This window comes from Nipponia nippon, unplaced genomic scaffold (genome assembly GCF_047370975.1).
Source record: "Nipponia nippon isolate SJK-2023a ecotype South Korea unplaced genomic scaffold, ASM4737097v1 scaffold_5, whole genome shotgun sequence".
Classification (NCBI taxonomy): domain Eukaryota; kingdom Metazoa; phylum Chordata; class Aves; order Pelecaniformes; family Threskiornithidae; genus Nipponia; species Nipponia nippon.
The window spans coordinates 100,862,592-100,889,989 of NW_028262369.1; the positions used below are offsets into that span (position 1 = coordinate 100,862,592).

General features: G+C 40.2%; 1 protein-coding gene across 5 annotated transcripts; it reads right to left on the minus strand.

Annotated features, from left to right (window-relative positions):
- Window positions 1–113: 113 nt before the first annotated feature.
- Window positions 114–25,452, minus strand: WDSUB1 (WD repeat, sterile alpha motif and U-box domain containing 1). Of its 5 annotated transcripts, none has more exons than XM_087732969.1 (11): window positions 24,956–25,445; window positions 19,874–20,295; window positions 16,398–16,582; window positions 12,309–12,401; window positions 11,409–11,502; window positions 9,182–9,215; window positions 7,519–7,559; window positions 7,315–7,421; window positions 6,251–6,430; window positions 1,877–2,017; window positions 114–575 (listed from the first exon to the last, which is right to left on the minus strand). In XM_087732969.1, the coding sequence occupies exons 2-11, from the start codon at window positions 20,269–20,271 to the stop codon at window positions 412–414; spliced, it is 1,437 nt and encodes a 478-aa protein (XP_087589095.1). In that variant the 5' UTR covers window positions 20,272–20,295; window positions 24,956–25,445; the 3' UTR covers window positions 114–411. The 5 variants fall into 5 exon arrangements, with proteins under 5 accessions (XP_087589095.1, XP_087589093.1, XP_087589096.1 ...); XM_087732967.1 differs by having other exon boundaries at window positions 25,059–25,444; XM_087732970.1 differs by lacking the exon at window positions 24,956–25,445 and adding an exon at window positions 22,277–22,377.
- Between the last annotated feature and the right edge of the window lie 1,946 nt (window positions 25,453–27,398).

Genomic DNA, 27,398 nt, shown 5'->3' on the forward strand with positions numbered 1-27,398 from the left:
AGAAAAGACCTATTTTTGGTTTTTAAATTAGAAAAGAAATAAGGATTAATACTTTGGTCTTTCTTATCGTCTGAAAGACTAACTTGGCAAAATCAAGACTCAAAACCCATAAATGTAGTGAAAATTTTAAGAAAACTTTATTTGAAAAACTGAGAGTCTGAATACTTCATTTCTTAAACAGAAGAAATACCACAAAGTAAAATTAGCGATAACTTAAAAGTTTTTCAGTAATTTTGTGGGAGCTTCCAACAGTGAAGACTTTCTTTCTAACAAACATTTAAACGACAGCCACAGATGAGAACAGAAACACAATTTCTTCTTCCCAGTTGTTTCTGATACAATTATTTCCTTTAGCTGCAGACAATTTCATGTCAATTAATTTTGATAAACAACTTAAAAACTAAAAGTGGTTTAACTATATTTCTGCTGAGTCTCCAGCCAGCGACTGATAGCCATTTTTAGTGTCCTGTTTGGTGTCAGCATAAGAGAGTGGAGAGGAAGATTCGTCATGGGACTGGATCGTCTTTTACCGCTGATCCAGTTTTCCATTGCTTCCTTTTCGTAGGAATAGCCGTCTACAAAGAAACCATCATCAAAAGCTTTTATTACCGATGCTGGGCACTGTTACACTGTAAAGATTTTAGCTATTTAAAGGTAAAAGGGATGTAAGGGAATCAGTATTTCCAAACAGGAAAATTGAGATACAGAAAAATGATGTGGTCTGTGAAAGCTTTACCATAGCCTCATACATATTTGTTTCACGTTACATTGTTAAATGTATTATAATAAAACTTTACACGAAATTTGGTTCAACTTTGTTTACATTATACCGTACTTAGCAAACCAGTACAAGCTATTTAGAAAGCACTGAAAATTTACCAGTCTGTTACAGCTGCAGCCGTTCACGGACAACTATACAGCAGCAGAGGGTTTGGAAGGTTCTTGCAGCTGTGTTGGTCACACACACTGACCATTTTATTTCAAAAGGTCAACAGTTTCTCTTAAAAATAACTATTTGATTTTGTAATATACATGTGAATAGTGACTGGCAGTAATTTTCAGCTTTTCAACAAAACTATCCTGCTCCAAAACTACGTATCCTTATTTTGAAATGATATTAAAAAAAAAAAGGATATGCAAGGCTGCCCTCCTGCTGTTGTTTAGAAGCTCAAGCACTGTTAAGTGCAGTGCTTACCACTCCAGCAGTTAGCAAATGTTTTCATATTTTGAACGTTTTAATTCTCAAAAGTCTGGCCCGATACCTCAAAACTCTATGAAATTAGGCACTGTTTACAGAGCATCAAAAAAAAAAAATCTACTGGTCTTTCAATGCTCGTATGCCCCTCCCCCCCCGAGATCAGAACCACAAAACACTACTTCCTCATAAAATGTTTTAACTACATAACATCTTCTGCTCCTTGCAGATCTTAGTTCCAAGGTCTCGTTGAATTTAAATGACTCTCATGCTGTACCAACTTAGAAGTGCCATCTACACCGTGTGCCAAGAGTAGTAATGAGCCTGTCTGTCTTTTGTCCCCCCCCGTGTGCACGATTCCATTTTGCACTTAGCGAGACAAAAGTCTGTAATTAGGCTGTAATTATATTTGCAAAGGCACATAAAGGAAGGAACATTTAAAAAAAACCAACTCTATACAGCCTCATCAGCAGAGCTGACGCTAAGTGCGCTGCTTGATACAGTATTTTTCTCCATATCAGAGACGTATTTTGGCAAATTGAACATTTACCACAGTTCTATTTTGTTGCAACAGCTATTTAGAATAGTTTATCTTTCTACAACTGATAAGATATGCCCATTTTTGTGTTCCCACATCTATCTTTACTCATTCATTTTAGTCACCAGCATTTAAGGCCATACCTGCTGCAATGACAGGATCCTTCATAAGCTCCCTTGTTATAGGACATAAGAACTCATCAGGGATAGCAGCAGAAACAGACACCATTTTCCTCCTCAGTTCTTCAATTTTCTGGAGGACTTTACTGCGCAGGCCTAGAGACTCTGCAAAGTTATTCGTACATGAAGTGGACAACACAGACATGCAAGGCAAAGAGGTTAGGTCTTGCATTAATCAGCAGCTGTGTTACAGGAGACACAGCTCCATCTCACCACCCCCACCTCCTACAGAAACATCTGCAGCCACCCCTACGAACAGCTCAACTGCAGCACCTCACTCCTGCTGGCTAACAGTAACTTCGTTGTTACACATATATAACAATAAATATTGTTGTATTGTTTACAAAACTAAAACAAATGCACGGGCACCACTGCTGCAAAGACATGGCTACCTGGCAGACCGGCATTTTAGTTGCTGCGTAATGGAATCCCATCCAGTGCTGCATGTGCAAAGCTAACCGTAGATAAAACTGAGCCAGCCTGGAAGACAGCAGTGTTTCTCCCTTGAAACTGGACTCTATAAATAACAGTATGAAGGTATAAAGGTGCACAAGTGCCATCATCACCTCCAAACAAGACTACCTACCACCAAAGTACCTGAGTGAGGACTCGACACCCTTGGACCAGGTTTGCCCTGCAGTTTGGCACAGAGTCATATTTATGTCACCATTATGGACATAAAGTGCTAAATTTGTCACAGATCAGCAGGGAGGCATTCAGACGTTGCTTAATCTCCCACAAAGTCGAATTCCAATAACGCCGAGCACACTTAACACAAAGACTCCGCTGTCGGTGCAGCAGTACACAAAACAGGGGGAGAAGGATGTGATATTTACTCCACTTCCAACCCCCCGTGTCACAGCTCAGTGCTCCAGCGCTGCCCCAGGCACCGGGCAGCCTGCGTTCCACTGTGCCCCAGGCTGTGCAGCATCAAGGCCACCCTTCTCACTTCCCAAGTGTATGCATCAACCGTTCTGCTAGCAGAATATTACACCAAGCAGGACAGCAAAATTCACTGACATTGTAGCAGGATCAGGAGACGCCATTAAGAGGTTCTGGCCCCTGTTCCTTACACTCTTTGCACTGCACAATTGGAGAAAAAAATCACATAAAGTAGAACCATTCACTCAAGTGTAAGCTTACTAGCATATGTTTAATCTTCTACCTTTAAGCCATGGCTGCACAACACACATACAATTAGACGCCCACAGAGGTTCTGAGACTTTGCATCCAGGCCTCATGAATTCTTGTGACTCTGTTACTGGAGATCCAGAACCCCGTTCCTACTTCTTGAATTCAGGCCATCATTAATATAAGCATTCACCTTCATTGGAAGTGGCAACAACGAGTGCCAATTTACAAAATGGAAGCATGCAGCCCCAAGAATAAAACCGCATCCCAGTTGCAGGGGTTCCATTCCTTAGCTTGAGTTACAGTTTGACTGACCCAGTTTTTAAAGCGCTAAATAGGAGGACCCCAGGAACTATCGACCAGTCAGCCTCACCTCTGTGCCTGGCAAGAACACGGAACAGGTCCTCCTGTAAGCTATGTCACAGCATATGGATGACAGGGAGCTGATCAGAGACAGCCAGCGTGGCTTCACAAAGGGCAAATCACGCCTGACTCAGCTGGTGGCCTTGTATGACTGCGTTGGTGGATAAGGGAAGAACTACTGATGTCATCTACCTGGACTTCTTTTTTTTTTTTCTGACTCAACTGCATCACAGAATTGCAACGAATGTGTCGTTGTGTCTGTTAAGAATGAGAAATGCTGAACTTTGTTGAATGTACACAAGCTTTTCAGCCAGAATGTATATAATGGTCGCTTTACTTCTGCTCAGCATCTTACAGAGTTTAATACAGTGTTATTTATGTTATATGACAATTAGGTTGGAAAAAGGCTAGTTCCATTTGCATGGTAATGAAGCATTCTTTCAAAAAGCTGTCAAAAACAATCAAAGAAGTTAATGAAATGTTATGTGAACCACTTGCTGACAGCCTTCTCTTAAACACCTTCAAAGAAGTGAGGATACAGTTTTTATTAAATGCAAATCAGAGTTGAAGCAAAGACTAATAGGACAAGGTATCAGCAGCTAACAAAAAATAATAGAAGAAAAAGCGCCTATCCTATCAATCATCAAGTAAAATGGTCTAAAGAAAACTCCCTTTGCACAGACTGTAAAACAACTCCAGAGTTCTTTGGCAAGATCTTATGGAACTGGTAAATGTTCCATTTTTAGAGCAAAGAAAACTGGTTATCAAGGAGAGAAAGGACGTGCTCATTGAAGTATTTGTATAGTGATAAGGCTAATTTAGTTAAATCGGAAATTGAATAACACTGAAAGCACGTAAGTTTTAGGCAGATAGTATTTTCCTATTTTGTAAATGCTTGAGCCATGGCAGGCAGAGAGCAATTCTTCAAGTCAAATATATCAGGCCATAATTTCTATTCTGTGCCAATTATAGTTGTAGAATGATATGTAGAAGCAGAATCACAAGTATTTACGACTTCAGAACTGACTGATTTGAATGATTTTATTTGGCAACTTTGAGTAGTATATTTCATTATTTTCTTTTGAAAACATCTTTCATATAACCATTAAAGTGGAACCCATCCCTTCACGTGGCATATATGCTGGTTCATATTTGTGGAGTAGCTTATGTTTATTAAGATAGTAATTGATTTCAGTTAGAGCTTTTTTAAACATTTCTCATAGCTGCCCGATACCTGTGAAAATCTGACTCCTTATCCTATAATCTTATGACGGGTGTTAAAGTACCCACTGAAGAAAAAGCATGGCAAAAGACTAAAGTCTTGAGAACAGAGACTGAGCAATGAGCATTTTACCTGATAATGGGAAACAACATACTGAAGCTACTTCAGCTCATATGTACAATCAATCCTCACTGCATCCTTTCATAGCAAACGAAAGAGCCAGAAAGCAACAGCTCCCCATAATCAGCCTGTGTTCTGCATGTGCTCTGTCTAAAGCCACGTGCATCCTTTGCCTCTTCCAGCCCGCCTTACAATGGGCTCTTACAACTCAAGATTTTATTTTCTTATTTGAGTTTGAAATTGTTCTTGATAGCGTCATTACACATCTATCAGGCAACACACGCTTTTGTTCATTTTCTTCCCCATAGAGAATGCTATATTCAGCAGGTCAGTTCTCGTCATTGGTCACACTGCATTCAATTCTCACGCAGCTTGCTAGTCAGCATTATTTGATTAGCCTCAGCGGGTGACGGCTGCAACAGTTTTAGGCTACTCCCACATTAAAGAAAATGTGTGCAGAAACTGATGAAGCCAAGTGTCTTTTGGGGGTGACAATTCCTGACAGGTTTCCAGCATCTCTGTTGATTTCTAGAATTCAACAAAGCTAGCTGATACACAGAGATACTATGATCTGATACAGACCAATACCACACAAAACAAAAAAGGAAGGGAGCAGTCTTCCGACAATGAAGAATACTAACTTCTAAAAATAAAACTGTGCTTTTTAAAAGGTTTCTTAACTCATTCAGCCTTTTGCTATACTTGAATCTCACTTTGGCAAACATCCCAGCACCTAATTTACACCTAAATCTACCATCAAAATGAATAGAGAGCTTATATTCAGAAAGTTCCAGTGTAGTTCACCATCCTTAAATTTCTTATTTCAGAATTACCACTGTGGAATCACTACTAATATGGCATTTCCTTGTGACTCCTTCTAAAATGTAATCACAGTTTTACAATGGAGTGACAGGACAATGTATTAACTAGGACGCCTGATGAATTAGAAAGTGTCTGAGCCAGGCAAGCTTTGCTTGATCCTTACTAAATGTCAACATCAAATGCCTCATCTCCAAAATAAGTAAAAACTAAAACATACCTTGTGCTTTTCTATTATGGTAAGAGTACACTGAAGAATTCCACTACTAGTAGTTGACCACATAGTATTATAAACATGGCACTTTTGCAGACTGATAGGAAAAACTATTATAGAGTACCCTATTTACCAAAGTCAGAATCATTAAGTATACACAAAAGCTGAAATTCCTTTTCCACAGCTTAATGACACAAGATCTAAAAAGGCAAATAGAAACAAAAGCAGGTAAGACCACTTAACACGGCATTGTTGGTGGAAGTACATTTTATGTCTCTAGGTATAAGCAAATGATAAAAAAAAAAAGTACTGTGGATAATGTGACATTGGTTTTATCAGCCCTGGTAATGAAATAAAAACACATTTCAGGGAAAAAAACATCCACGTACGGAACTCCTAACTCACTTTCATTCCAACATTTCACACGTACTCTAAAGACTAAAAATTATTTGGATTTCTATACTCTTACCAATTTTTAATTCATTAGTCAGACTTTCTTTAGTAAGATTCAGCAGTTCCTTGCCATCAATGTTATTCATTTTGAAAAGCTCAACGAAGTCTGCTAAGTCTTGTGCACAAAGCCAGGCTGAAACATCATCCTCAGACCAGTCCTCAACAGCCACCTTAGATTCATTTTCTACACTGTTTCCTTTGGAAAGGAAAGATAAGAGACACTTAAAAAACCAAACAAACAACACCCTTGCCCCCCGCAACCCCAGCAATGAAAAAAACCCCAGTTCTAAGAACAATGGCAGTAATAACATTGCTTTTCAAGTGTTCTCAGTACTATACATTCCCCAATATCTGATAAAAGAAATGCTTATTAGACATTACTTCAGTGGGGGGCAATAATTTGGGTTTGTCTTTTACCTATCAATTTTCAAAGTTTAGGGGAATTTAGTCTCTCAGATGCCTACACTTCTGTCAAATTTGAATTGAACTAAAAGACAGAAAAGCATCAGCAGACACTGAAACCAAGTCTCACACCTCCTTAGAAAAGCAGACCAAAGTCCAGACTTACTCTTGTGCTTTGAACAAAGACCTATGTACTTTTGTTCCACATACTTCAGGCGCTGATATATTTTGTAACATTAATTATCCTGGTTTTTTGACATATAACAACTGGTAAGCTGTATTTCTTGTTGACAATTATGCTTGCAATTAGCGTATTTTCTGTTTAACTCATAGCCTATGATACTTATCCAAAAAGTCTTTCAGCGCTCTGGGAGTAATATTCATCTCTTAAATGCTGTCCAGAGAGCAAGAAATGGTGAATATCAGAGAAGAAGATATAGCAGATTTATAAAATTAAAATACTTCTAGTTTATCTTTTCTTTAAAAAACAAAAAGAGAATACCGCTGTAGGACATCAGTAAGATCAATTCAGAGAATAGATAAATAATGTGCACATAATCCTGAGGTTACAAACTAACTGTATGTAAGAAAAAGTGGGTTTTCTGCATCTTCAGAAGGTGTTCGACAATATTATGCTTTAAATTTAAAGATCAGATTACAAATACTTCACACACTAACCTGCACAGGGATGCTTACGGTCAAACTGCCATATGTTCACAGTTTTATCCATTGAACCTGTGGCAAGTAAGAGACTATATGGTGCAAAAGCACAAGTTGTAACATATCTACAAATAAAGATAAACATGTGAAAATTCACAAGAAAATGCTTTAATTTCTTTTATTTATTAACAGTAAATCAGAAAAATCATACTGAATTCTTACCTGGTATGCTGAGACAAAGTATGAAGGGTATTGCCAGTACTCTGTAAAAGAATATTTGCCATTTTAAATCTTAAAGAATAAAAAGAATGTTCGTTCATTTGTATACTTTCCTTCAAAATAAGGAATAATATTGCTTCTTGGAAGGTGACAAAGGTTACCTACAACCTTGCCAAAGCTGATCAGCAGCAGTCAGAAATGCAACCCGAATTTCCTGCTTGAAGCCCCCTGTTCAATTCGCTGGAACGCTGCTATCCTTCGACCATCAGCCAGCGTGGGACTTGCAGCGTAACAATGCCAGAAACACCAGCTGAATTAATCACACCCACATTGGCTGGTTGCTCATGTGGATAAAAACATTTCTTCTACAAATCTAGGATTAGAAATTGCCAAAAGAGAAGAGGTAACTGAAATTCAAATAGATTTCATGCTACAATCCTGGAATTGGGCCAATAATTAATCACACCTGTGGTGCTCCTAGTTGGCCACTAGATGCTACTAAAAACCAAATTCCTGAATTTCCGCACAGTTTTAACTTACGATCTGAAAGATTTTCCTTCTTATGAAAGATACTATTTCTTTGACAGGTACCGACAGACTGGAAAGATGAAGAGCAAATTTATTCTGAAACACTAATTGATCAGTCAGTGCCCCAGTTTTTTGAGCTGCCCACCATGAGGAAAGTGCCCCATTTTAGGCTGAAATCTCTCTCCCTCCCACGAAGGTTTATTGTCCCCACCTCTCCTCAACAGCTATAGAAGTTATTGTTCCATTTGGTAAAAACCTAAGGCCACAAAAGCTGACAAGTAGTATTAAGAAATATTTATGCTGTGATTTTCTGCATCTTTCAATTTTCTGGGGTTCCAAAAATCTAGGGAACTTCTTACATACCTGTCTAAGCTTCAAACTACTACAATAATTGGGCCAAAAATTGGGAATGTATCAAATTAGTGATCTTGGTGAAAAACTTTAACCCTAATTGAAAAATTGTATCAGTACAATAGTATGTGCAAAGCAAGCTGGAGAAGCTTAAAATTTGTTCATCCTTCATTTTCAGCAAAATTATTATTATTTTTAATACTATAGAGTATTAAAGGTAAATACCGCTTACAGGTGAACTATGAAGGATGTAATAACAGTATTATAGAAAATGCCTAAACAATATGTTTAAAGAAAAGACATTGTATTTAACATAGAAATTTTCTTAAATTCTTTATTATGCTTCTAATTTTATGCCTCTATTTTATGTGCACTTTATATATAACTAACGAAAGAATTTCTATGATCACCAGTCCTGATTTTATGTCAAAAGCTACAGTCCTCCTTGCTTTGGAAGCTAAGATAAATTTAGGATAACAAAAAATCCTTCTACTTCAATATGAAGATAACATGTAAGTATGGAATTCATTGAATAGTACGCTACTGTAAAGAAATCAAATAACAAACCCCTCAAAGAAATGTAAACAAACAGTGAGAAAGACTGATCAATTTTCAAGAGACATTTTTCCTCAAACTCCTTCCCTGCCCCCAAACGCACAGTAAATATTTTGGGTTTATAAAGTTCCTATTCTCTAACACTCTTTTACACTGATAAGACACTGCAGAAGCAATGCTGATATTTAAAGACAACAATCTAACGAAGGATCTTGCACTATGCTATACTTACAGTTTCATATATTATGACACACTTGTCCACAGACCTTTTTAAAAGAAACACATTGACATTAAAATTATGCAGAGAGGAAAAAGGAAAGTATTTTTCATTAAGAGGAAGGAAAAAACCTTTTCCACAAACAAAATAAGAGCCAACAGATTTCTTAACACCACTTTACGAAAAGCTTAGATATCTAAATTCCCTCCACCCATGCCCACCTTAAAGCAAAACACTGATTAGCTGTACCTCCAGCATGATGTAAAAAACAGTAAATATGAAAACTCTGCACTTCCATGAGAATTTCTGATGCAGAGGATTTGCACAGTGCTTATGCAAGCTAGCCCCCACTCCTACTGCTCCCCACTGTCTGTACCATATCTACTTTATGTCTTTGCAAGCAGTATCTGTAAAGCAGATGCAGAAAATCCATGATCTGCTCTCAGGACTTCTATGTATTTCTGAAACCTTTTCATTTGCAAAGCAAGCTAGAGGAAGTAGTGCAAAGCAATACATAAAATATAGTGGTGCAATGCAATCAATACATAGTATTTCATGCAATACAAACTGCACAGTTATTTACCATGACAGCAGTGCTTCCTGAAAGGCTTTACGGGATAGACATTTCACTTATGACAATATAAGCAAAAACAATAATCCATATGTCTAATGGAAAATAAAATAACTCTAGATCACAAACATTCATAATGATCTTCGAATACTGAAAAAGACTCCCTTAAAAAGAATACAAAGCAAAATGTCAAAGCAAGCTTTGTCTCCTGGGGTTTGTATAGTTTGAAGTTTATTTGCTGGCTATTGTAGTCCTTCTTCCTTTGCAAGACATCAGTCTTTCTGTTTCAGTTTAGAAAATCTTTGTAAAAAAGACAATTAAAATTTAGAGTTGAGTAATTTTGTTATTTCAAGTTGCCACTTAGACAGTTTAGAAGTGATTAAGCACTTTTCATGAGAAGTGCAGAATAAAAGCATAGTCATTAATATTCATAAAAAAAAATTATTATATCTATCTACCTTATTTATTATTCCTCTTTCAACAGCTTGATCTCTGAGGAAAGCCACTAGTAACCAGCTGCCAGTTTATCTTCGTGCTGCCGATCACCAACAACCATTTGACAGTCCAATAATTTTTCCCCACAACTGACTGTCCACTTTTCTGATCCGTACCTCCCCAATTTGGCTATAAGACTATATTGGGAGACCATGTCAAAAGCTTTGCTAAAGTTGAGGTGTAAAACACACACTGCTCTCCCCTTGTTCACACAGCCAGCCTTCCCATCACAGAAGGCGGTCAAGCTGGTCAGGCTCAGTTTGTCCTTGTTCAATTCCTGCTGCTTTCCCCAAACATCTTGTGCTTGGAAACAGCTTCCAAGCGCACTGGAAGGATTTGCTCCATAACCTTCCCAGAGACCGGAGTTAGGCTGACTGGCCTGTAGTTCTCTGGATCCTCTACCTTGCCCTTCTTAGAGGTAAGTGTGACGTTTGCCTGTTTCCAGTCATCAGGAATCTTCCCATCACCTCCACCTTCCTGGGTCTTTCAAACATAATAGAGCAACCTTGCAATGACACTGGCAGCTCCCTTATTGCCCTCTAACAAAGACTAATAATAATATTAGTCTCTAACTGATGGTTCATGATTGATTTGGGTCTTAACCATCATTCTGTACAGGGCCAACATCAAAAACATAGGTCTACAGTTATCTCAGTCATGCACTTTTTATGGAAAAAAGGCTTATGCTACACCAGGCGTACTCTGGGTGTGGATCAGTGAAGAAATTTTTTATGTCAACCAAATCTATCAAAGACAAAAATCTCAAGATACTTAACTTTTTAAAAAGTTCCTGAAAGTGCGTGAGTGAGAAGGAAATCCTAAATGGTGTCCCAAAGAGACGGTAAGATTGCAATGTAGATTTGTATTTTTAATAGATGCTAAGAGTATCCACATGAAAGGCCACATAAATGCCCCTAAACCAGGAAATCATGAATCTCTACAATACTCAAGAGAACAGAGCTTGCAACATCCTAGATTTCAAACTCAATCACCCACAAGACACAGACCAACTGGAAAGACACTTCAATAGCTCTGGAGGTCACAGAACTATTCCTTAATTATCAGAAATATGTTTTGTAATCTCCAGCTCTTTTGAACTTTCTGTTTTACAACACTGAAGCGTGAACCTGGACAGCCATCTGCATGAAACTTGAACAAGTAAAAGATACTGCTTACCCTGAAACCAACATCTGCCCATCATAAGAAAATGCACAAGCCAGAACTGGGGCAGAATGTCCATTCAATGTGCATTTATATTTTAATTCAACACCTAAAAATATAAAAGGTAAATGATTACATATCGACATATTTGACAAGGTATAAGACAAGCTGCTTTTAGAAGCGTAAAGCTGCACCAAAGATCTGATTCTGTGACATACTGTCTACAAAAAAGGGGATAAAAGATCACAGAGACAATTTTAACATCTCTGACTTCCTCACTTTGTAGTCTTAGCATGCCTAACAGTGTTTTAGATAATTAAATGTGTATGTGTACACACAATATTCATCCTTACAGACTTCCATATAAAAGAGATTACAAAAAAATCCCCACTGTAGATGTTTTTGGCCATCTGCCTAGTCTCTACATAGCAGTCACACATCTACATTGCAGTTTTAGCAGGAGACAACAGTTTTCATTTCTCCAGCTCTTGTGCAAGGGCCAAGATGAACTTAAAGATGAAAGCAAACCTCTCCCTGGCCTGGTAGATTAAGAGGTTTCAACCTATCACCGTGCTCAAAGGCCACAGTAGAAATGTTACTGGTTACCAAAAGATAAAAATGCTAATTAAAACCAAATGTTTATCACAACATTAATTTTGAGGGAACTGGGGGAAGTTGTTTTAAAATCTTTACTTTTACAATTATTGATAAATAGATCACTGAATAAAATCTACAGGGCCCAGCATCACAAAGTGCTGCATGCCTTAGCTGCTCTCCTGATAAACAATTAAAAACTTTCAACTTGTGGTTAGTTTGGCTGTGAATCCATGACAGCAGTATAAATTTGATCTTAGGTGTAAATTGTCACTAAAGACTTAAGACATTGGAATATGAAAACAACATCACTATACACACCTAAGAAATCTGCAAACAAAATAAGCCAGAGTTTGATCTGATTGTCTTGACCACAAGAAGCCATCTGGAAGTATCTGAATCCATGTTCACCATCTGATAAAATTCAAATATATTAATGGGAACCAGAAGCACTGAAAATTACAGCATATCAGTAAACTACATCAGCATTTTTACACTGGAATTTGGTAAATTTCCTTAATCTCAGTAGTACTTTTAAAAAGTGTTAATAAAAATAATTGCAGAAGTTCTAACACCATTTAGAAGGAAGAAATAGGTATCACTCTTATACTGGTTCCTGAACAAGTAGATAAAAGACCAGAACTGGGCTCCTATTTTAAGTTTTCTTGATGGTAAATGATTCCTCTATCTACTGAGTGCAACAATACAGTCTTTTAACCTAAATTATATGGTTATATCCATTTCTTCTACAGTTCAGTAGTTCTCAAACTTAACCACGTACGCATGTACAAAATTTGAGAGTATCTGACAGGCTATTTTCATAATTTTAAACATTCAATGCTTTGTTTTTATAAACTAAGTGATGTTTCATGACTGCAGTCCAGCCAGCCACTCGGGAAATACTGCATTAAAGATGAAATACAACAGTAATAGTGTTATAGCTTTCCCCTCTATTCAGTGGATATGAACATTTCTGAATTAATCATGTTTCATTCTAAATGTGTTGTTTCAGCCTATTATCTTTTTTTTTTATTCTTAAATCCTGTGCCAAATTATTTCTGCTCTTCTACTCCACTGAGCTGGCATACCAGCCTGACACAAGCCACCATAACAATCCCTCACTGGCATTAGCTCTGCCCGTACCAAGTCTTAGAATTCCTACAAGAATCACCAGGATTAAGGCTGGAAATCACAAAATCATAACAGACATTTTAAGGGCTCATCTTTCCAGCTCTGTAGTTACCAGAAATGTCAAAACATTTACTGTCAAGTGTCTTATAAAATAATCCCAGAGATTTTATCTCCATTTTTCCACCACATAAAGTATATTTTAATTCCATATGGTTATCACAATAAAATCCTAGAATACATAGACCTGTTTGTTCACAGGAAAAATCAGAGCCACTATGACTTTGGCAGATCTTAGGACTCACCTCAAATCTGTTGAACATTAAAGCATCAAAGTGCGTCATTTTTGCTAGGATTTTACAGTGTAAGATTTGGGTCTTACAAAAAGATGAGTAGCACGCATTAGCTATCATGTTGCAAAATCACACGTTTCTTGGTTAACTAAGAACATGTTACATGGAAACTTGGTCTGGATGAGAATTCTGTCACCATGCACAGACTTTGACACTATTTTACAAGTTACCAACTTGTTAATGGGGTATTACAGTGTTGCACACACAGAACTCTTTGGGATAACTTGGAGAGGACTATACTGTCTTCCACTGAGGTTCGCCAGAAAATTTTAGCAAGATCTGCCAATTTTTTACCAGTATCGCTCGGTAATTTCACTGAAGTTTACTTATTCAGGAGGAGGGCAACACTGCAACTTTGCAGTCGGATGGGAAAGCCCACACAGCATTACAACTGCTCTAGATCTGACGAGCTTCTATGCAAGTGTGACTGAATCCACTTTAAAGGCAGGAGAATCAACTGGTACAAACAGTCTAAAGCACAAAGAACCAGTCAGAAACTCTGGTTCTAATGTTGCTCTGAATTAAGCAGGTAAAGAGAGTCTCAATCTAAACCCATCTTTAATTGTACTGTATAAGCACTACTGGTATGGATTTTGTAATGTGTTAAATCTGCCAGTAATCCCAGATATTTCCATCCTTGGTTATTAAACAGTAACACACAAAAAGGAAAAATGTTGCCTTTCAATAACATGTGGCTTAAATAAAATTAAGAATGATCATAAATCAGCTAAAAAAATCCACAGTGTAGGAAATACTTGCCGTCTTGCCTGTTTCTCTCTATCTTGGCAGAAGGCTGACGGGTTGGTAACATACCTTTTTAAACCAAGAGAATAATCTCAACAGGAGATGGAGCAGCGGAAATCACACTCTGATCTGTTTCAGCTTCAACGTGTTCCTTTGCCCTCAGATGCAACTCTTAATTCACAATGGAGTTTTTTGGGTAGTATTTTCACCAAGAAAGATCTAGAGGTGTTATTTAGAGATTAATCCCCTTTCTGTTGTGACAGATTAATTCAGTGCTGTCCCTCCACCTTTCAGTGGACACAGGTTTGATTGATTCGATATTGTCAGTCACTAGTTCTCTGTACTGAAGTATACGCTCACCTCCTACTTCCTCAGCTTTCTCCTGCTTCTGTCCTCCTTTTTTCCCCGCTGCTTCTCCTGCTTTCTTCCTGCTCTGTACCCCCTTCTTAGACAAGGTGGTACATAGACAGCACTACTTATTACAAATTAACCTTTCAGCTTTTCTGACTCTTATAAATATCTCAGAATTTCCAATATTTAGTTGTTTGGCTTCGACACTTTCCTGTGCTGCAATTAACTTCTGTTAGGTTCTTGTTTGCGCAAATGCTTCTTCCCACTATACAAGCTATGTAAACTTAGACATGCGACTCTTCAGTATTACCACACAATTAAACAAAAAGTCTGTGTTGTGAAATAATTGTGCTGGGTTTGGCTGGGATAGCAGCTCCTATGGTGCTGTATTTTGGATTTGTGACCAAAAAGAGTGTTGATAACACAGGGATGTGTTAGTTACTGCTGAGCAGCACAAGGCCTTTTCTGCTCCTCATCACACCCCGCCAGCGAGCAGGCTGGGGGGCACAAGGCGCTGGGAGGGGACGCAGCCGGGACAGCGGACCCCAACTGACCAAAGGGACATCCCGCACCATGTGGCATCCCGCTCAGCAATAACAGCTGGCCGAAAGAAGGGAGGACATTTGGAGTTACGGCATTTGCCTTTGGAAGCCACCGTTACGCATGATGAAGTCCTGATTTCCTGGTGATGGCTGAACACCTGCCTGCTGATGGGAAGCAGTGAATTAATTCCTTCTTTTGCTTTGGTTGCACATGCAGCTTCTGCTTTCTCTATTAAACTGTCTTTATCTTAACCCATGAGTTTTCGCACTTTTGCCCTTCGATTCTCTCCCCATCCCACTGCGAGAGAGCGATCAAGTGGCTGCGTGGGGCTGAGCTGCCCACCAGGGTTAAACCACAACAATAATTTTAAAAGCCTGTACACACAAATGCAAAGCTTTCCCTGAGACAGCTGGCAGTTTAAATATGCAATTTTCAATATACATGTTTTTGCATATAGAGAAATCTAGGTTCTAATTATTTTAGTTCCACAGAATGCCTTACAAATATGAAACGAATGAAAATTGAACATAATATGCAATGCAGCCCTGAGAAAGGCATACACTATGCATGTCTTATGTTTTTGATCTCAATACCCAAATATATACAAGAATAACAGATTTCATTCTCAAAAGAAAAAACTAAGTTCTTGCCCATCACAACTGTGAAGAAGCACATAATGACAAAATTGAAACGCAACTTATACATTGAGGTCAGCTAAAAAAGCTGTAAGACATTTGAATGGTATCACATCCTAGTGGGACACGTGAGATTCTGGGCTCATTGCTCCCCCAGATTCCTCCAACTGAGAAAGTCAGGTGCAGGAAAGCAGTCTACGTATTCACACCCCACAGCTCAAGCACTCAGCTTATTAGGGTTACAGTTCTCTGCATTGCTTTAATCCGGTCCTGCTCCTTGGGGAACCAAAGTACAAAAGAGTGAAGTGGGAATGGTAATCAAGCACTGCATCTTCTAACACCCTTGTTAGTCCCAGGAGATAGGCTTCACTTATAGACACTGCCCAAACATTTTCCAAAACTCTGACAAGGTAATTAGCTACTGAAAGCTATCATAAGCATGCTAATCACCTTGTTTGTTGACCTAGTACATTCCTTGTCATCAACCTGACCACAGCCTTTACTTAAGAATGTTCAGAATATTCTAAAACTTCAGCTCTTCCAATGTCATTTGTATCTTGAGCACCGATGACGAAAAGAATATGAAAACAAGAGCTAGAGAGAAATAAAATAACTCTTTTTTTCATGTTCCTCCCCTGACGAGTCAAGTAACTAACCAGAAATTGGCTGTGAAGAAATATCACAGCAGGTAACGCCAAGATCATGTGCTTTTTCATTATACAGGCATCTCGTTTTATCATCCCAAATGGTTAAATCACCACACGATGATCCAGTGACAAAGAAATTTCCATTAGGAGAGAATGCACAGGCCACCAAAGAACCATCTTTAACATTCCCAGATCTGAAAAGCAAGAGTACACGGGATTTGAATTTAGAATAAGCCATGTTCCGAAGATGTGATCTCTAAAATACAATTTGATACAATAAGCCAAACTGTACTAAGTTTTGCACTTTGGAACTTGGTAACAGAAGGGAGAGAAACTCACACCAGCTGTGGAAAGAGATGCAAAATAAGCACAGCTGCAGGAACCAGGACCTGCTCTTCGACTGCAGGACGAAAAATGTGAGATGGCACCCCAAGGCAATAATTTTAACTGAGTGACAAAATAATTTCCAAACAAAAAACAATCTGCATGGACTTACCATTTGAAAGGCACAATGCACCGTTAAAATTCTACGGCAGGATAAATTTTAAAAGTCAAAGATAAGTACACAACTATCATAGCACAAATTTACATGTACACAAACGGGGGGGGGGGGGAGACTCCCAAAATTTCTCTCTTCTGTTTTTAAAGACAAAACAGGACACCTACTAACCCATATGATAAGCTGTAGCTGAGTAGAATACTTTGTCATTTATGATATAGGGTTAATTTTGGACTACTTGTACACAAGAGAAAGCAATGTGAAAAAAATAATTTCTGTATTTTAACTAAGTCAGCCAAAGCCCTTTGTAAAACTGAACTTAAAAGAAAATTCTTAGCAGATATGGAAGTGTGGCCAACCCTCGGGAAGGAAGTGGGGTCAACCTAACACCCTTTAGGTTATCTGATAATAACCTAAAGTCAATTGAAAGTGTCTCACTCCTTTTAATGGACACTAGATCCGGCCCAGCATGCACAGTTGAATTTTTAAGTGCATGAAAAAATCACAGCATAAGCAACAGTCATACAGCAAGAAATGTCAGTCTTGTTTACTCTGTCATTGCATTTTGTAGAACAGCTGCTCATTCTCTTTTGCCGATAGAAATTTTATTTACTGCCAGAGGTTTCAAACTTAATGGCAAAGAAGACAAGTCAATAAACTTTCCTGACAGTCTCTCTAATCAGATCCATGACCATCCAAAAAAAGCACTGACTCCCTTAATTCTATCATTAAGAATACTACCAAATACGCTACAGTACTTCCCATTTTTATAGGAACAATTCTTTTTCCTTAGGGCAGCTTTTAAAACTTTCCTTCTTTCACACAAAAAGCTGCAGATTCTGCTCTGAAAATGTAACAGTAAAATAAATAGTACTATACATGTTCAGAGTATGCATTTAAGACTTCCGGGTCAAATACCAGTATGGTTAACTACTGAACAGGAAATAGAGAACACTTCAAGAAATACACATATTAACTTGCTTTCATGTTGTTCGCATCCATCACAGAGATGATTGAAATAGCCATCTTACTTCACAATTTGAACAGACAGTCAATTACAACAGTTGAGCTGATAAGGAGTAACTGGATACCTTTGTTGTAATTACCATCCCTATATTTAGTCAAGCGCCATAATAGTGTGGGAAAAGGTGTTCTCTTTTTTTAGCATCAACACGATCAACTGTTGCAAAAGAAACAGAGGACCACAGACTGACATTAGACGGTTAACTAAAACCTTCTGACATAATTTCAAAGTACCTTGATAATTTCTAAGTAATACCGATCTCGGTTTTAAGAAAACAGGACAGGTGCAATTAGAAACAATCATCATCATCAATTCATCGGCTGAAAATATATATACACACACATCCCAAAATACATACAATTAAAGGTAAGCTGACTACTGTTGGTATGTTAAAACTTTGAAATGAACTTTTAAAAGTGAAGTGAAGGGGACAGGATTGGAATGTTCAAGTTCTTTCTTGTTTCTTTACAATAGAAACACCAAAGTAAAATAATTTCTGCTTAAAATAATATAGTTTCTACATAGTTATTATACATCCACCATTCAACTAGAAAGAAATTAAGGATGTAGGTCTAAAACATTCATCACTGTATATATTAATAGCATATACTTCTAAGAAATTACTTTTCAATATTTCTGGGTTTTCCCCTGTCAGTAATAAGTATTCTGAATAAAAAAAAAAAGAACCTCTTCACTAGTAATAACTCAAAATAGATAAACCGTTAGATCTGAGAATACTAATGACTGAAATTCCCAATTTTTCTTAAAGATAAAACAAAGGAACAATACGTAATCAATAGCTCTCTATTCTCTGAAAACAGAACAACCAACAGTGTTTCTGTATGCATTACAAACAACAAGCTGGCAAAAATCTGTTAGAATTCTGTTTATGGACAGGTTTACAGATTTACCCAATTTCAGATAACTATAATCAGTCATTTTGAAAAATTTTACAGTTCCCATCTAAATCACTGCTGTGGAAGGCAAAGGTAGAGAGGCCACAAAAGCAGTAACACGCTTGACAGGGGAATACCAAAACCAAACAAGTTTGGCTTTCAGAAATGGCTGCTCCCTCATCCTGAGCGAAACATCTCATCAATTCTCTCAAATTCTTAAATTCTTTCCTAACTTTAGAGAGATGCTGTGTAATTGCTGTTCTAAAACCTAAATAATGTCTTGCCTAAGTACAGATTACAACAACTGGCCTGAAGACTTTACTGAAATATAGAGATGTAGAGAAGGACTTCAAAGATCACCCTAAGGTTCATGCCTTTAACTGGGCAGCATCACTAAAAATGCTCATCTGCTTTGTTTCAAATGTTTATTGGAAACCCATGTGAAATGTTGACTGTCATACTTAACTCACTCAGCTCCAATACTCCCTTCTGTCACCGTTATGTCTTAAACTATATGGTTTCAGGATATGTCAATAGTTTCCAAATTCTTTGACTGCTGGATTATTATCAAGCTTCTAAGACGCCCCTGGACTCCAAACAGCCTTGTAATTAAATGCTTAGTTAAAAACAACTATGCATAATACAAGGGACAGAGCACAGTCAGGTTCCACTAACTCACTGTGCATTACGTATCACAGTTTGTTAACCCACTGTTTAGAAACCAGATGCATGCAGTATGCAATGCATCCTGATTTCATGTTAAATCAATGAAAATGCTTCCATGAACTTAAAAAAATTCAGGAGTTAGATAAAAGATAACTTAGAAAAAATTAAAGCTTCTTGAGTTTGCGATGTTTAACTTAAAAAAAAAAAAAAAAAAAAAAAAAAAAAAAGACTCGGCACTTCTCCCTCTCCTATTGTTAATCTTTTGGTCTTCTAAATCCTATTCCTGTTTCTTCATGATATCAATCGGTGGTGTAAGTCCGCAAGTCTTGTACACAGTACAGCATACTACTTATATTCTTGTCGTTCTAAACAAGGCCGTCAAAAAATATTTAGGACTCACCTGTACAGTTTCAATGACTGCATGTTCCAGAGAACTACACTCCCATCCGCTGCCCCTGACACTAGATAGGTGGACTCGGGAGAAAATCGGCAGATTCTAACAGGACTGCCGCTGGGCTGCTCTAGCACTGCCAGCGTCTGACCATCGCGAGTGTCCCAAACCATGGTGGTGCCATCTGTTGAACATGAAGCTAAAACGTGTCCGGATGGAGAGAAGCAGCAGCAGTGGACAGCATAGGTATGACCTCTTAAAGGCGAGTACGGAAGCTCAGTAAAGTCGTTTAAAGAATAAACGCGAATTGTTTTGTCCAAGGAACAAGTAGCCAAGCACGATGATGAGAAGGCACAGTAGTTGACATCATCACTATGATCTGCTAAAGTGTGAATTAATGTCGCCATTTTATCTACTTTCAACAAAAATATCTGAAAAAAAGTTTAACAGTTAGACTTATCTCTCCTATTTCATAAATGAAACATACTAGCTTAACAAGACACATTCCCCAGGAAAAAAAAAAAAAATCATAAATTCATTTGCAGAGGCAGATTTTACATCTAAGCATTGTTTTGTCTTCAACTTAAATCAGAGATTAATCACAGCAATGTGATGAGGGGTTTATGGCTCAGTTAGAATTAATGTCTCTTTTTGCAGTACAACATGTAAGATTACGTAGTAGCTACTTGGTCTTAGAGCAGTGGGAAAACAAGTTACTCTAGTTATTTAATTTATGCTAAGAAGTTCACTGCTCAAGTTTGTTATTATTTGCATCTACACTAGACACAATGGAGTAAATGGGCACTGTAGAAGACAGTCAAAGCATTAATTAGGGTTACACCAGAAATATAGAATCCTAGAATGGTTTGGGTTGGAAGGGACTTTAAAGATCATCTGGTTCCAGCCCCCTGCCACGGGCAGGGACACCCACCACCAGACCAGGCTGCTCAAAGCCCCATCCAGCCTGGCCTCGAACGTTCCAGGGAGGGGGCATCCACAGCTCCTCTGGGCAAACCCGCTTTCAGTTTAAACCTACCCTCTTTCAGTTTAAAACCACTGCCCCTTCTCCTGTCACTACAGGCCCTGCTAAAAAGTCTCTTTCTTATGATCCCCCTTTATATATTGAAAGGCTGCACTTGGGTCTCCCCGGAGCCTCCTCTTCTCCAGGCTGAACAACCCCAACTCTCCCAGCCTTTCTTCACAGGAGAGGTGCTCCAGCCCTCTGATCACTGTTGTGGCTCTCCTCTGGGCCCGCTCCAACAGGTCCATGTCTTTCTTGTCCTGGGGACCCCTGAGCTGGACACAGTGCTCCACGTGGGGTCTGACGAGATATGAGTAGAGGGGGAGAATCACCTCCCTCAACCTGCTGGCCACACTTCTTTTGATGCGGCCCAGAATACGGCTGGATTTCTGGGCTGCAAGCACACGTTGCCAGCTCATACCTAATTTTTCATCTACCAATATTCCCAAGCCCTTCTCTGCAGGGCTGCTCTCAATCCATTCATCCCCCATTCTGTACTGATACTGGGGATTGCCCTGACCCAGGTGCAGGACCCTGCACTTGGCCTTTTTGAACTTCATGAGTTGGCCCACTCCTCAAGCCTGTCAAGGTCCCTCTGGATGGCATCCCTTCCCTTGAACGAATCAGCTGCACCACTCAACTTGGTGTCATCTGCAAACTTGCTGAGGGTGTACTCAATACCTGTGTCACTGATAAAGATACTAAACAGCACTGGTTGAAGTACCGACACTTGAGGGACACCACTCGTTACTGGTTTCTAGCTGGACACTGAGCCATTGACTGCAACTCTTTGGACACGGCCAGCCAGCCAACTTCTTATCTGTCTAACAGTCCACCCGTCAAACCCATCTGTAATTTAGAGACCAGGATGTTGTGTGGTACTGTGTTAAAGGCCTTACAGAAGTCCAGGCAGATGACATCAGTAGTTCCTCCCTTGTCCACTGATGCAGTTACTCCACCATAGAAGGTTACTACCTTAGTATACCAATTATTAGTAGTATACCAATTACTAGATTATTATAGCAATACATTTTTATTAAATATGATCTAAATGAAAAAAGCCTAGTAAGATTTCCTGCCAATCTAGGACGAAAGGTACAAGGTGTCTGTATTTGCTTTCAAACCATCCTCTCTCTAACTGAAAGTGTCATGTATCCATCTCCAAGCCATCCACATAATTAGCAGAAACGTGTCTCATCATACCTATACACCTGAGCCCAGGAATGAAACAGATTGCTAAATCTCCAGCTGGGAGCAAGCCACAAATGTATGCTAGGACTGATATACAAATCACAGAAAATTCCACTGCCTTTGCTTCCAAAGGAAGACTAACAGCTATTTTGAACTAATGGCTATGGGAAGCGTTGCAAGAGAAAAGGATAAAAGCTAACCTGAGGTACGGTCTGGGGATGCGACAGCTACTGATTCGCTGGGAAAGAGCCACTGCATCTTCCTTTCTATTTTCTTTCCTACTCTTGTGAAATCAAGTTATCTGTATGAACACAGGCCAGCTTGTACTTTGACTTCTTGGAGAGATCTGGTTAGGTGACTAAGTGTGGGACCCCCGTCAGAGGGAGGAAAAGGCAATTTATTTCCTCTCCCCTGCAATCTCCAAATATTAAAAAGAACATTTACGTCCTCTCTCAGCAACTCTGTGCCTCTGCTTACACAGCAACCAATGCAAAAAGGGAGGCTTTGAAGTACTTGATGCAAGGGTCAGAGTAGGAAAGCCTCACTGGAAGTCAGAGGGCCAGCCTAGGGAACAGGGACGGAGCCACAGCTGCTTTACTAGAACCTGAAAAGGCTGTTATTCTGGTCCTTCCTAACCCGCCCACGCCTCCTCTTTTTTCTTGGTGGCAATGAGTGAAGGAAATAAGCAATTATTAATTTTTATGCACAGGGAGAAGCAAGGATCCAGAGAGATACAGAGAGCAGCAGGAAAGACACACAGAGATGGGAATCTAAACTATTGAGCAGGGGGCAGGCGGGAACAGAGCTGGTCAGAGTACTGCAGAAGACTTACAAAGACTGAAAACATTATGACAGAAAACATCAACTGACAGCTGGAGAAATTTAAGTTAGGCGTGAACACAGTGCTTTCCCTGTACTGCCAAGAAGCTCTGTCATTTTTATCTTCTGTATTCTTTAACGTTTGTGTACTGCAGTGCACAGAGGATGCAACCAGAATGAGGCCCTATTGTTTTGAATGTAATACAGAAAAAAGATAAGTCTTCTACTACAAACTTACAAAGTTACCTAAAAAGAAGCAATAATAAAAATAGAATGACTGAGCACAGAATCAAGGATTGCCTGTTCAGAATGCTTCCTAGTAAAACATAAACATTAGCAATAGTCAAATATACTGTTCACTCTTTATTTGCCTTAATTCATTATTATGACGTCCTCAACTATCCTTTTCTCTAACAGAAAACAGTTAGTACGATATAGACACAAGACTAATGCTTCAGCTATACCAAGAGCATACAAAAAATAATCTTACATTTTTATATAAACACTTTCAGCAACTATAACCACACGTATTCAGCAGTCTCTCTCTTCCCACTTACAACTCCAAAAAAGTATGTCTGCACATCATCATTGACCCCCCCAAAAAATTTATCAGGAAGCAGTATCGAAAAGATTCCTGGAAATTATTCTGACCTGGAGCTTGCTGAAATACCTTCCAATGCATTATACGTTGCAGTTTACAGATTCAATAGTTGATACACTCCTTTTAAAAATACAGCATTTAGAGCACTTGTTGTAGTACAACTGAGTAGACAATTGTATATATTCTTTAGAATAAAACCAGATTAAACAATAAATTCGTATCTGCAGGTCTAACAGAGCTGAGCACTAAGATTTGATGACCAGAGTCCAAGATAAATTTTCCTTTCCGGGCCTGAAAACCTTATTCAAAGTCAAACTTCTGCTGCCTTTCACAGTTAGGCAGCAACAGTAGTGACAGCAAAACTTCAGAGTAATACCAACAAGGGTTATGTTCCCAATCAGAGATTTGACACAATTTTCACGTAGCGCAAACATCACATACTGAGTAACGTGTTTAAGTCGAAGTCAAAATGTGAATATTAAGAGGGTGATCAGAATCTGAACCTCTCCAGAAATTGCACTTGCTGCTACATAAAACAGCAAAAGAGAAGATGAACTCCATGCACATTTTCCCAGTACTTCAGACTGCTGGGACCAGTTTAGAGCTCAGCATCAGACAAGTGCTTTACACTGCTGATGTCCAGGAAAGCCCCTAAAAGGTACGTTCCAACCAGTTCCTCCCCATGCTGCAGATCCCAGTCAAGCTTCCTGAGAATAAAGCAGCACAGAGCCAAAAGGAAGTGCCTACAACTCTTAAAAGCTGTTTATGCTGAAAAAAAACCAGCAATGCTATTCATATTAACTTATCTAGACCAGCAGACTATTATTTAAGTGCTTCATTCTGAACAATAATTTCAGAGCTGAGGCAACTACAAACAGGTGTGTTTTTCTATATATACACACACATTTGTTTACATATAAATATATATATATACATACATATAAATATATATACACACCTATATATATGTTCATATATAGGTGGACATATATAAATATGTGCATGTATAAACGTATGCATACCTGCACGCATATCTATGTATGCATATAGACACAAAGGTATATACGGGCAAAGTAACTGTTCCCTTCAGCCAATTTAAAGGTCAGATCTTTGAATACTCTCTATTTTAGCTTCAGGATTCTCCCAGTTTTATTACTATTCTCTTTAAAACCATTAAATAGGTTAAGTAGTGTGAACAACATCTCTTATCTGTAGAGAGAAAATCAATGTACTTCCTTCAACTATGAGAAACCGAAGAGTCAGACAAAGCTCGACATCTGGAAAGATGAGGCTGAAAAAGGCCCCTTAGTCTCGTTGTTACGAGATTTTCAGGAGCTCACTGCAGAAGAGCAAACCTAGGAATGGGAGGTTTCAGGTACCAATAGCTTAAACCAGCTGAGGGAGCAACGAGCACCTGGAGCATTTGCCAGCAGAGAGGTGTTCAGCACTATAGCGTTACCTTCTCTAGCAATTACAGTTTCCTCCTAACTGTAAGCCACCGGCAGCTGCTCACAGAAAAGGCCACAGCGACTCTAGGCGCTGCCGACAACCCCTCTCCTTACCATCGCCTACCGCCATCTCGCCTCACTGCACCGGCGGCGCAGCCAGGGAAACGGCTCCAGAGGAAGGCCGGCATCTCACCCCAACCTCTGATGGCGGCTGTCAGGGACGCCCTCGGGAAGGGCCCGGCCCCGGCTGCCCCTAAGGCCACCACCGCCCTTCCGCAACGGCGGCGACAGCTCCCGCCCGCCCGCCCGGCGCTGAGGGGAGCGGCGCGGAGCGGCCCGCCGCAGGGACACCGGCTCGCCGCCCCCCGAACCGCCGCTCTCGGGCGCGGCAGCGCCACGGACAGGCCTGGAAACGGCCCCGACCGCCGCCCCCCGCCCGGGAGGACGCCCGGCACCGCGCCCCCGGCCCCCTTGCCGGCCGTCCCGCCGCGGAGCTCCCCCGCCGCACAACCGGCGCCGCTGCGCAGGCGCCAGCCCCTCCCCAGCCCTCCCCCCGCCTTCTCAGCGTGGTGCAGCCCGAGGCGGCCTCCCCCGCTCCGGGCCGCACCACGGCGCCGAGGCCGAAGGGGGAGAAGGCGCTGCTGCGTTAGCGGACTCCTCCCTGCCTCGTCATTCCCCACACTGAAGCGACGTCGGCGCGGGTGTTGCTTTTACCCCGCGGCGCCCACAGCTCTTGTCCAAGCGCTCTCCACTTCCCAGATTTGGTGGCCCGGATCCATGCAACACCCGCGGTCGTTTGCTCTGCTGCGGTGCGCTTTGTCGCTGTGTGACACGGGCCCCTCCGGCGGGCGGCAGTGCCTGCGATGAGGGCAGCGGGCTGAGGGGGGGGAAGCGGCGGCAGGACGGGAGCTTGCGCGGGTCGCCCGGGGGCAGCCGAGCTGCGGGACGCCGCCGAGTCCTCAGAGCTGATCAACTCCGGGCAGCGCCAGCCGTCACAGGGCCGCACGCTTCCACACCGGGCACGTCTGGGTCTGCCACGGTTGCAGGGTTGCAGTCGCAGCCGCTGGAACAAGAGATCGTGGCCGCCTTCCCCTGCGCCCCCGGCTGCCACCAGGGCACCAGCGCCGGCCTCTGCTCCGGAGTCGGGGGCGAGCCCGGGCCCCCCGGCTGTTGCTCCAACCCGCGGACGATGAGCAAGAGCGCAAGGGCGCGCGGGAAGTGACCTGCTATTAACAGCTTAACTCAAGGGGTTTCAAACAAATACGACTCCCCCAACCCCACCATCTATCAGGAATTCACATCGTTGCCACTTGCACATCCAGATACAGGCTCAGCAACTCATGCAAAATAAATGGTTTATCACAACACCTACGTTTTCTGAGGAAAACAAAATTGGTTTCTTGGAGTCACTCTTTGCCTGGGAAACATCCCCTTTTAATGTAAACGGTTACCTCCCGCGTTTGGATCTGTATGATCTGGCATTCTGTTTTACAGCATGTGTTACCTGACTGCACACTATTTGATTCACTGGCTGATTACCGCCCATTAATTATTCTGAATGCTAGGTGGTGGCTAGTATTCAGCCTATTTCATGTGTGCTGCGTTGATTTAGCAATCCATAAGATTATACATTACTAAATACAACACCTCATGGCCTTACAAGAACTTTTTATCAATTGTTAGAGACTTCCTTACTGAAGAGGAGGGTAGACAGTTGATTGTGAATACCACGCCAATACACTTAAAGACTGTTCCATAATATTTTACGGATGGGAAGCTTGAAATTACTTGCTAAATAAAACATTGTGAATCAGTGACATGCCCAGAAATTTAGCTACTATCAGTTCTAGGAACAATGGTTAGTTCGGACAATACAAGTAACAGAAGTTTGTGTAACAAAAGATAACACGCAGTCATTTTTCTGAACGTACATACCAGCTATAAAAATTTCTGGTTAACTTTTAAGTTCTAAGCTCAAGGTAGTTCAAAAAGAGTTACATACTCAAACACCGTAATTGTGGTGTTCAGCCTTCAGCCCTCAGTTTGCAGACATGTTTTGGTAAATCTAGGACATCTAGGAATGATACAAGTTCAATAAACGAAGTCCCCTAGGCCACCCGTTCAGCATATTATATATAGTGACTGTTCCTCAGATGTCTGTGCCCAGTCACAGTTAGCAGAGCACCTCTACCCTTCTAATTGTCACTAGGAAACTACAGAAATCATAAAAAGATTAAAGAAGCAGCTTTAGACCTCTTTTTAAAGATAGATATGTTGTCCAAGACAACTACAACTTCCGATTTTCACCTGCTTTTATATCATCCATTTTTTTCAAAGAGATACCAAGAGACAGAAGAGAACCCACGCTCACAACCAGAACACTCTTCACTGAGCACCATTAACGGTACTTTAAAATGAAGAGTTTGAAAGCTTGCTCTAAGACCAGCATACTTC

What these genes read in the sequence shown, in the direction of transcription:
- WDSUB1 (XM_087732967.1), bottom strand. An exon ending in ACTTTGTCTCAGCATACCAG is followed by an intron (nt 7,422 to 7,518) that starts GTAAGAATTCAG and finishes CTTTATTTGTAG; the next exon opens with ATATGTTACAACTTGTGCTT. An exon ending in GACTAATGAATTAAAAATTG is followed by an intron (nt 2,018 to 6,250) that starts GTAAGAGTATAG and finishes ATAACTTTGCAG; the next exon opens with AGTCTCTAGGCCTGCGCAGT.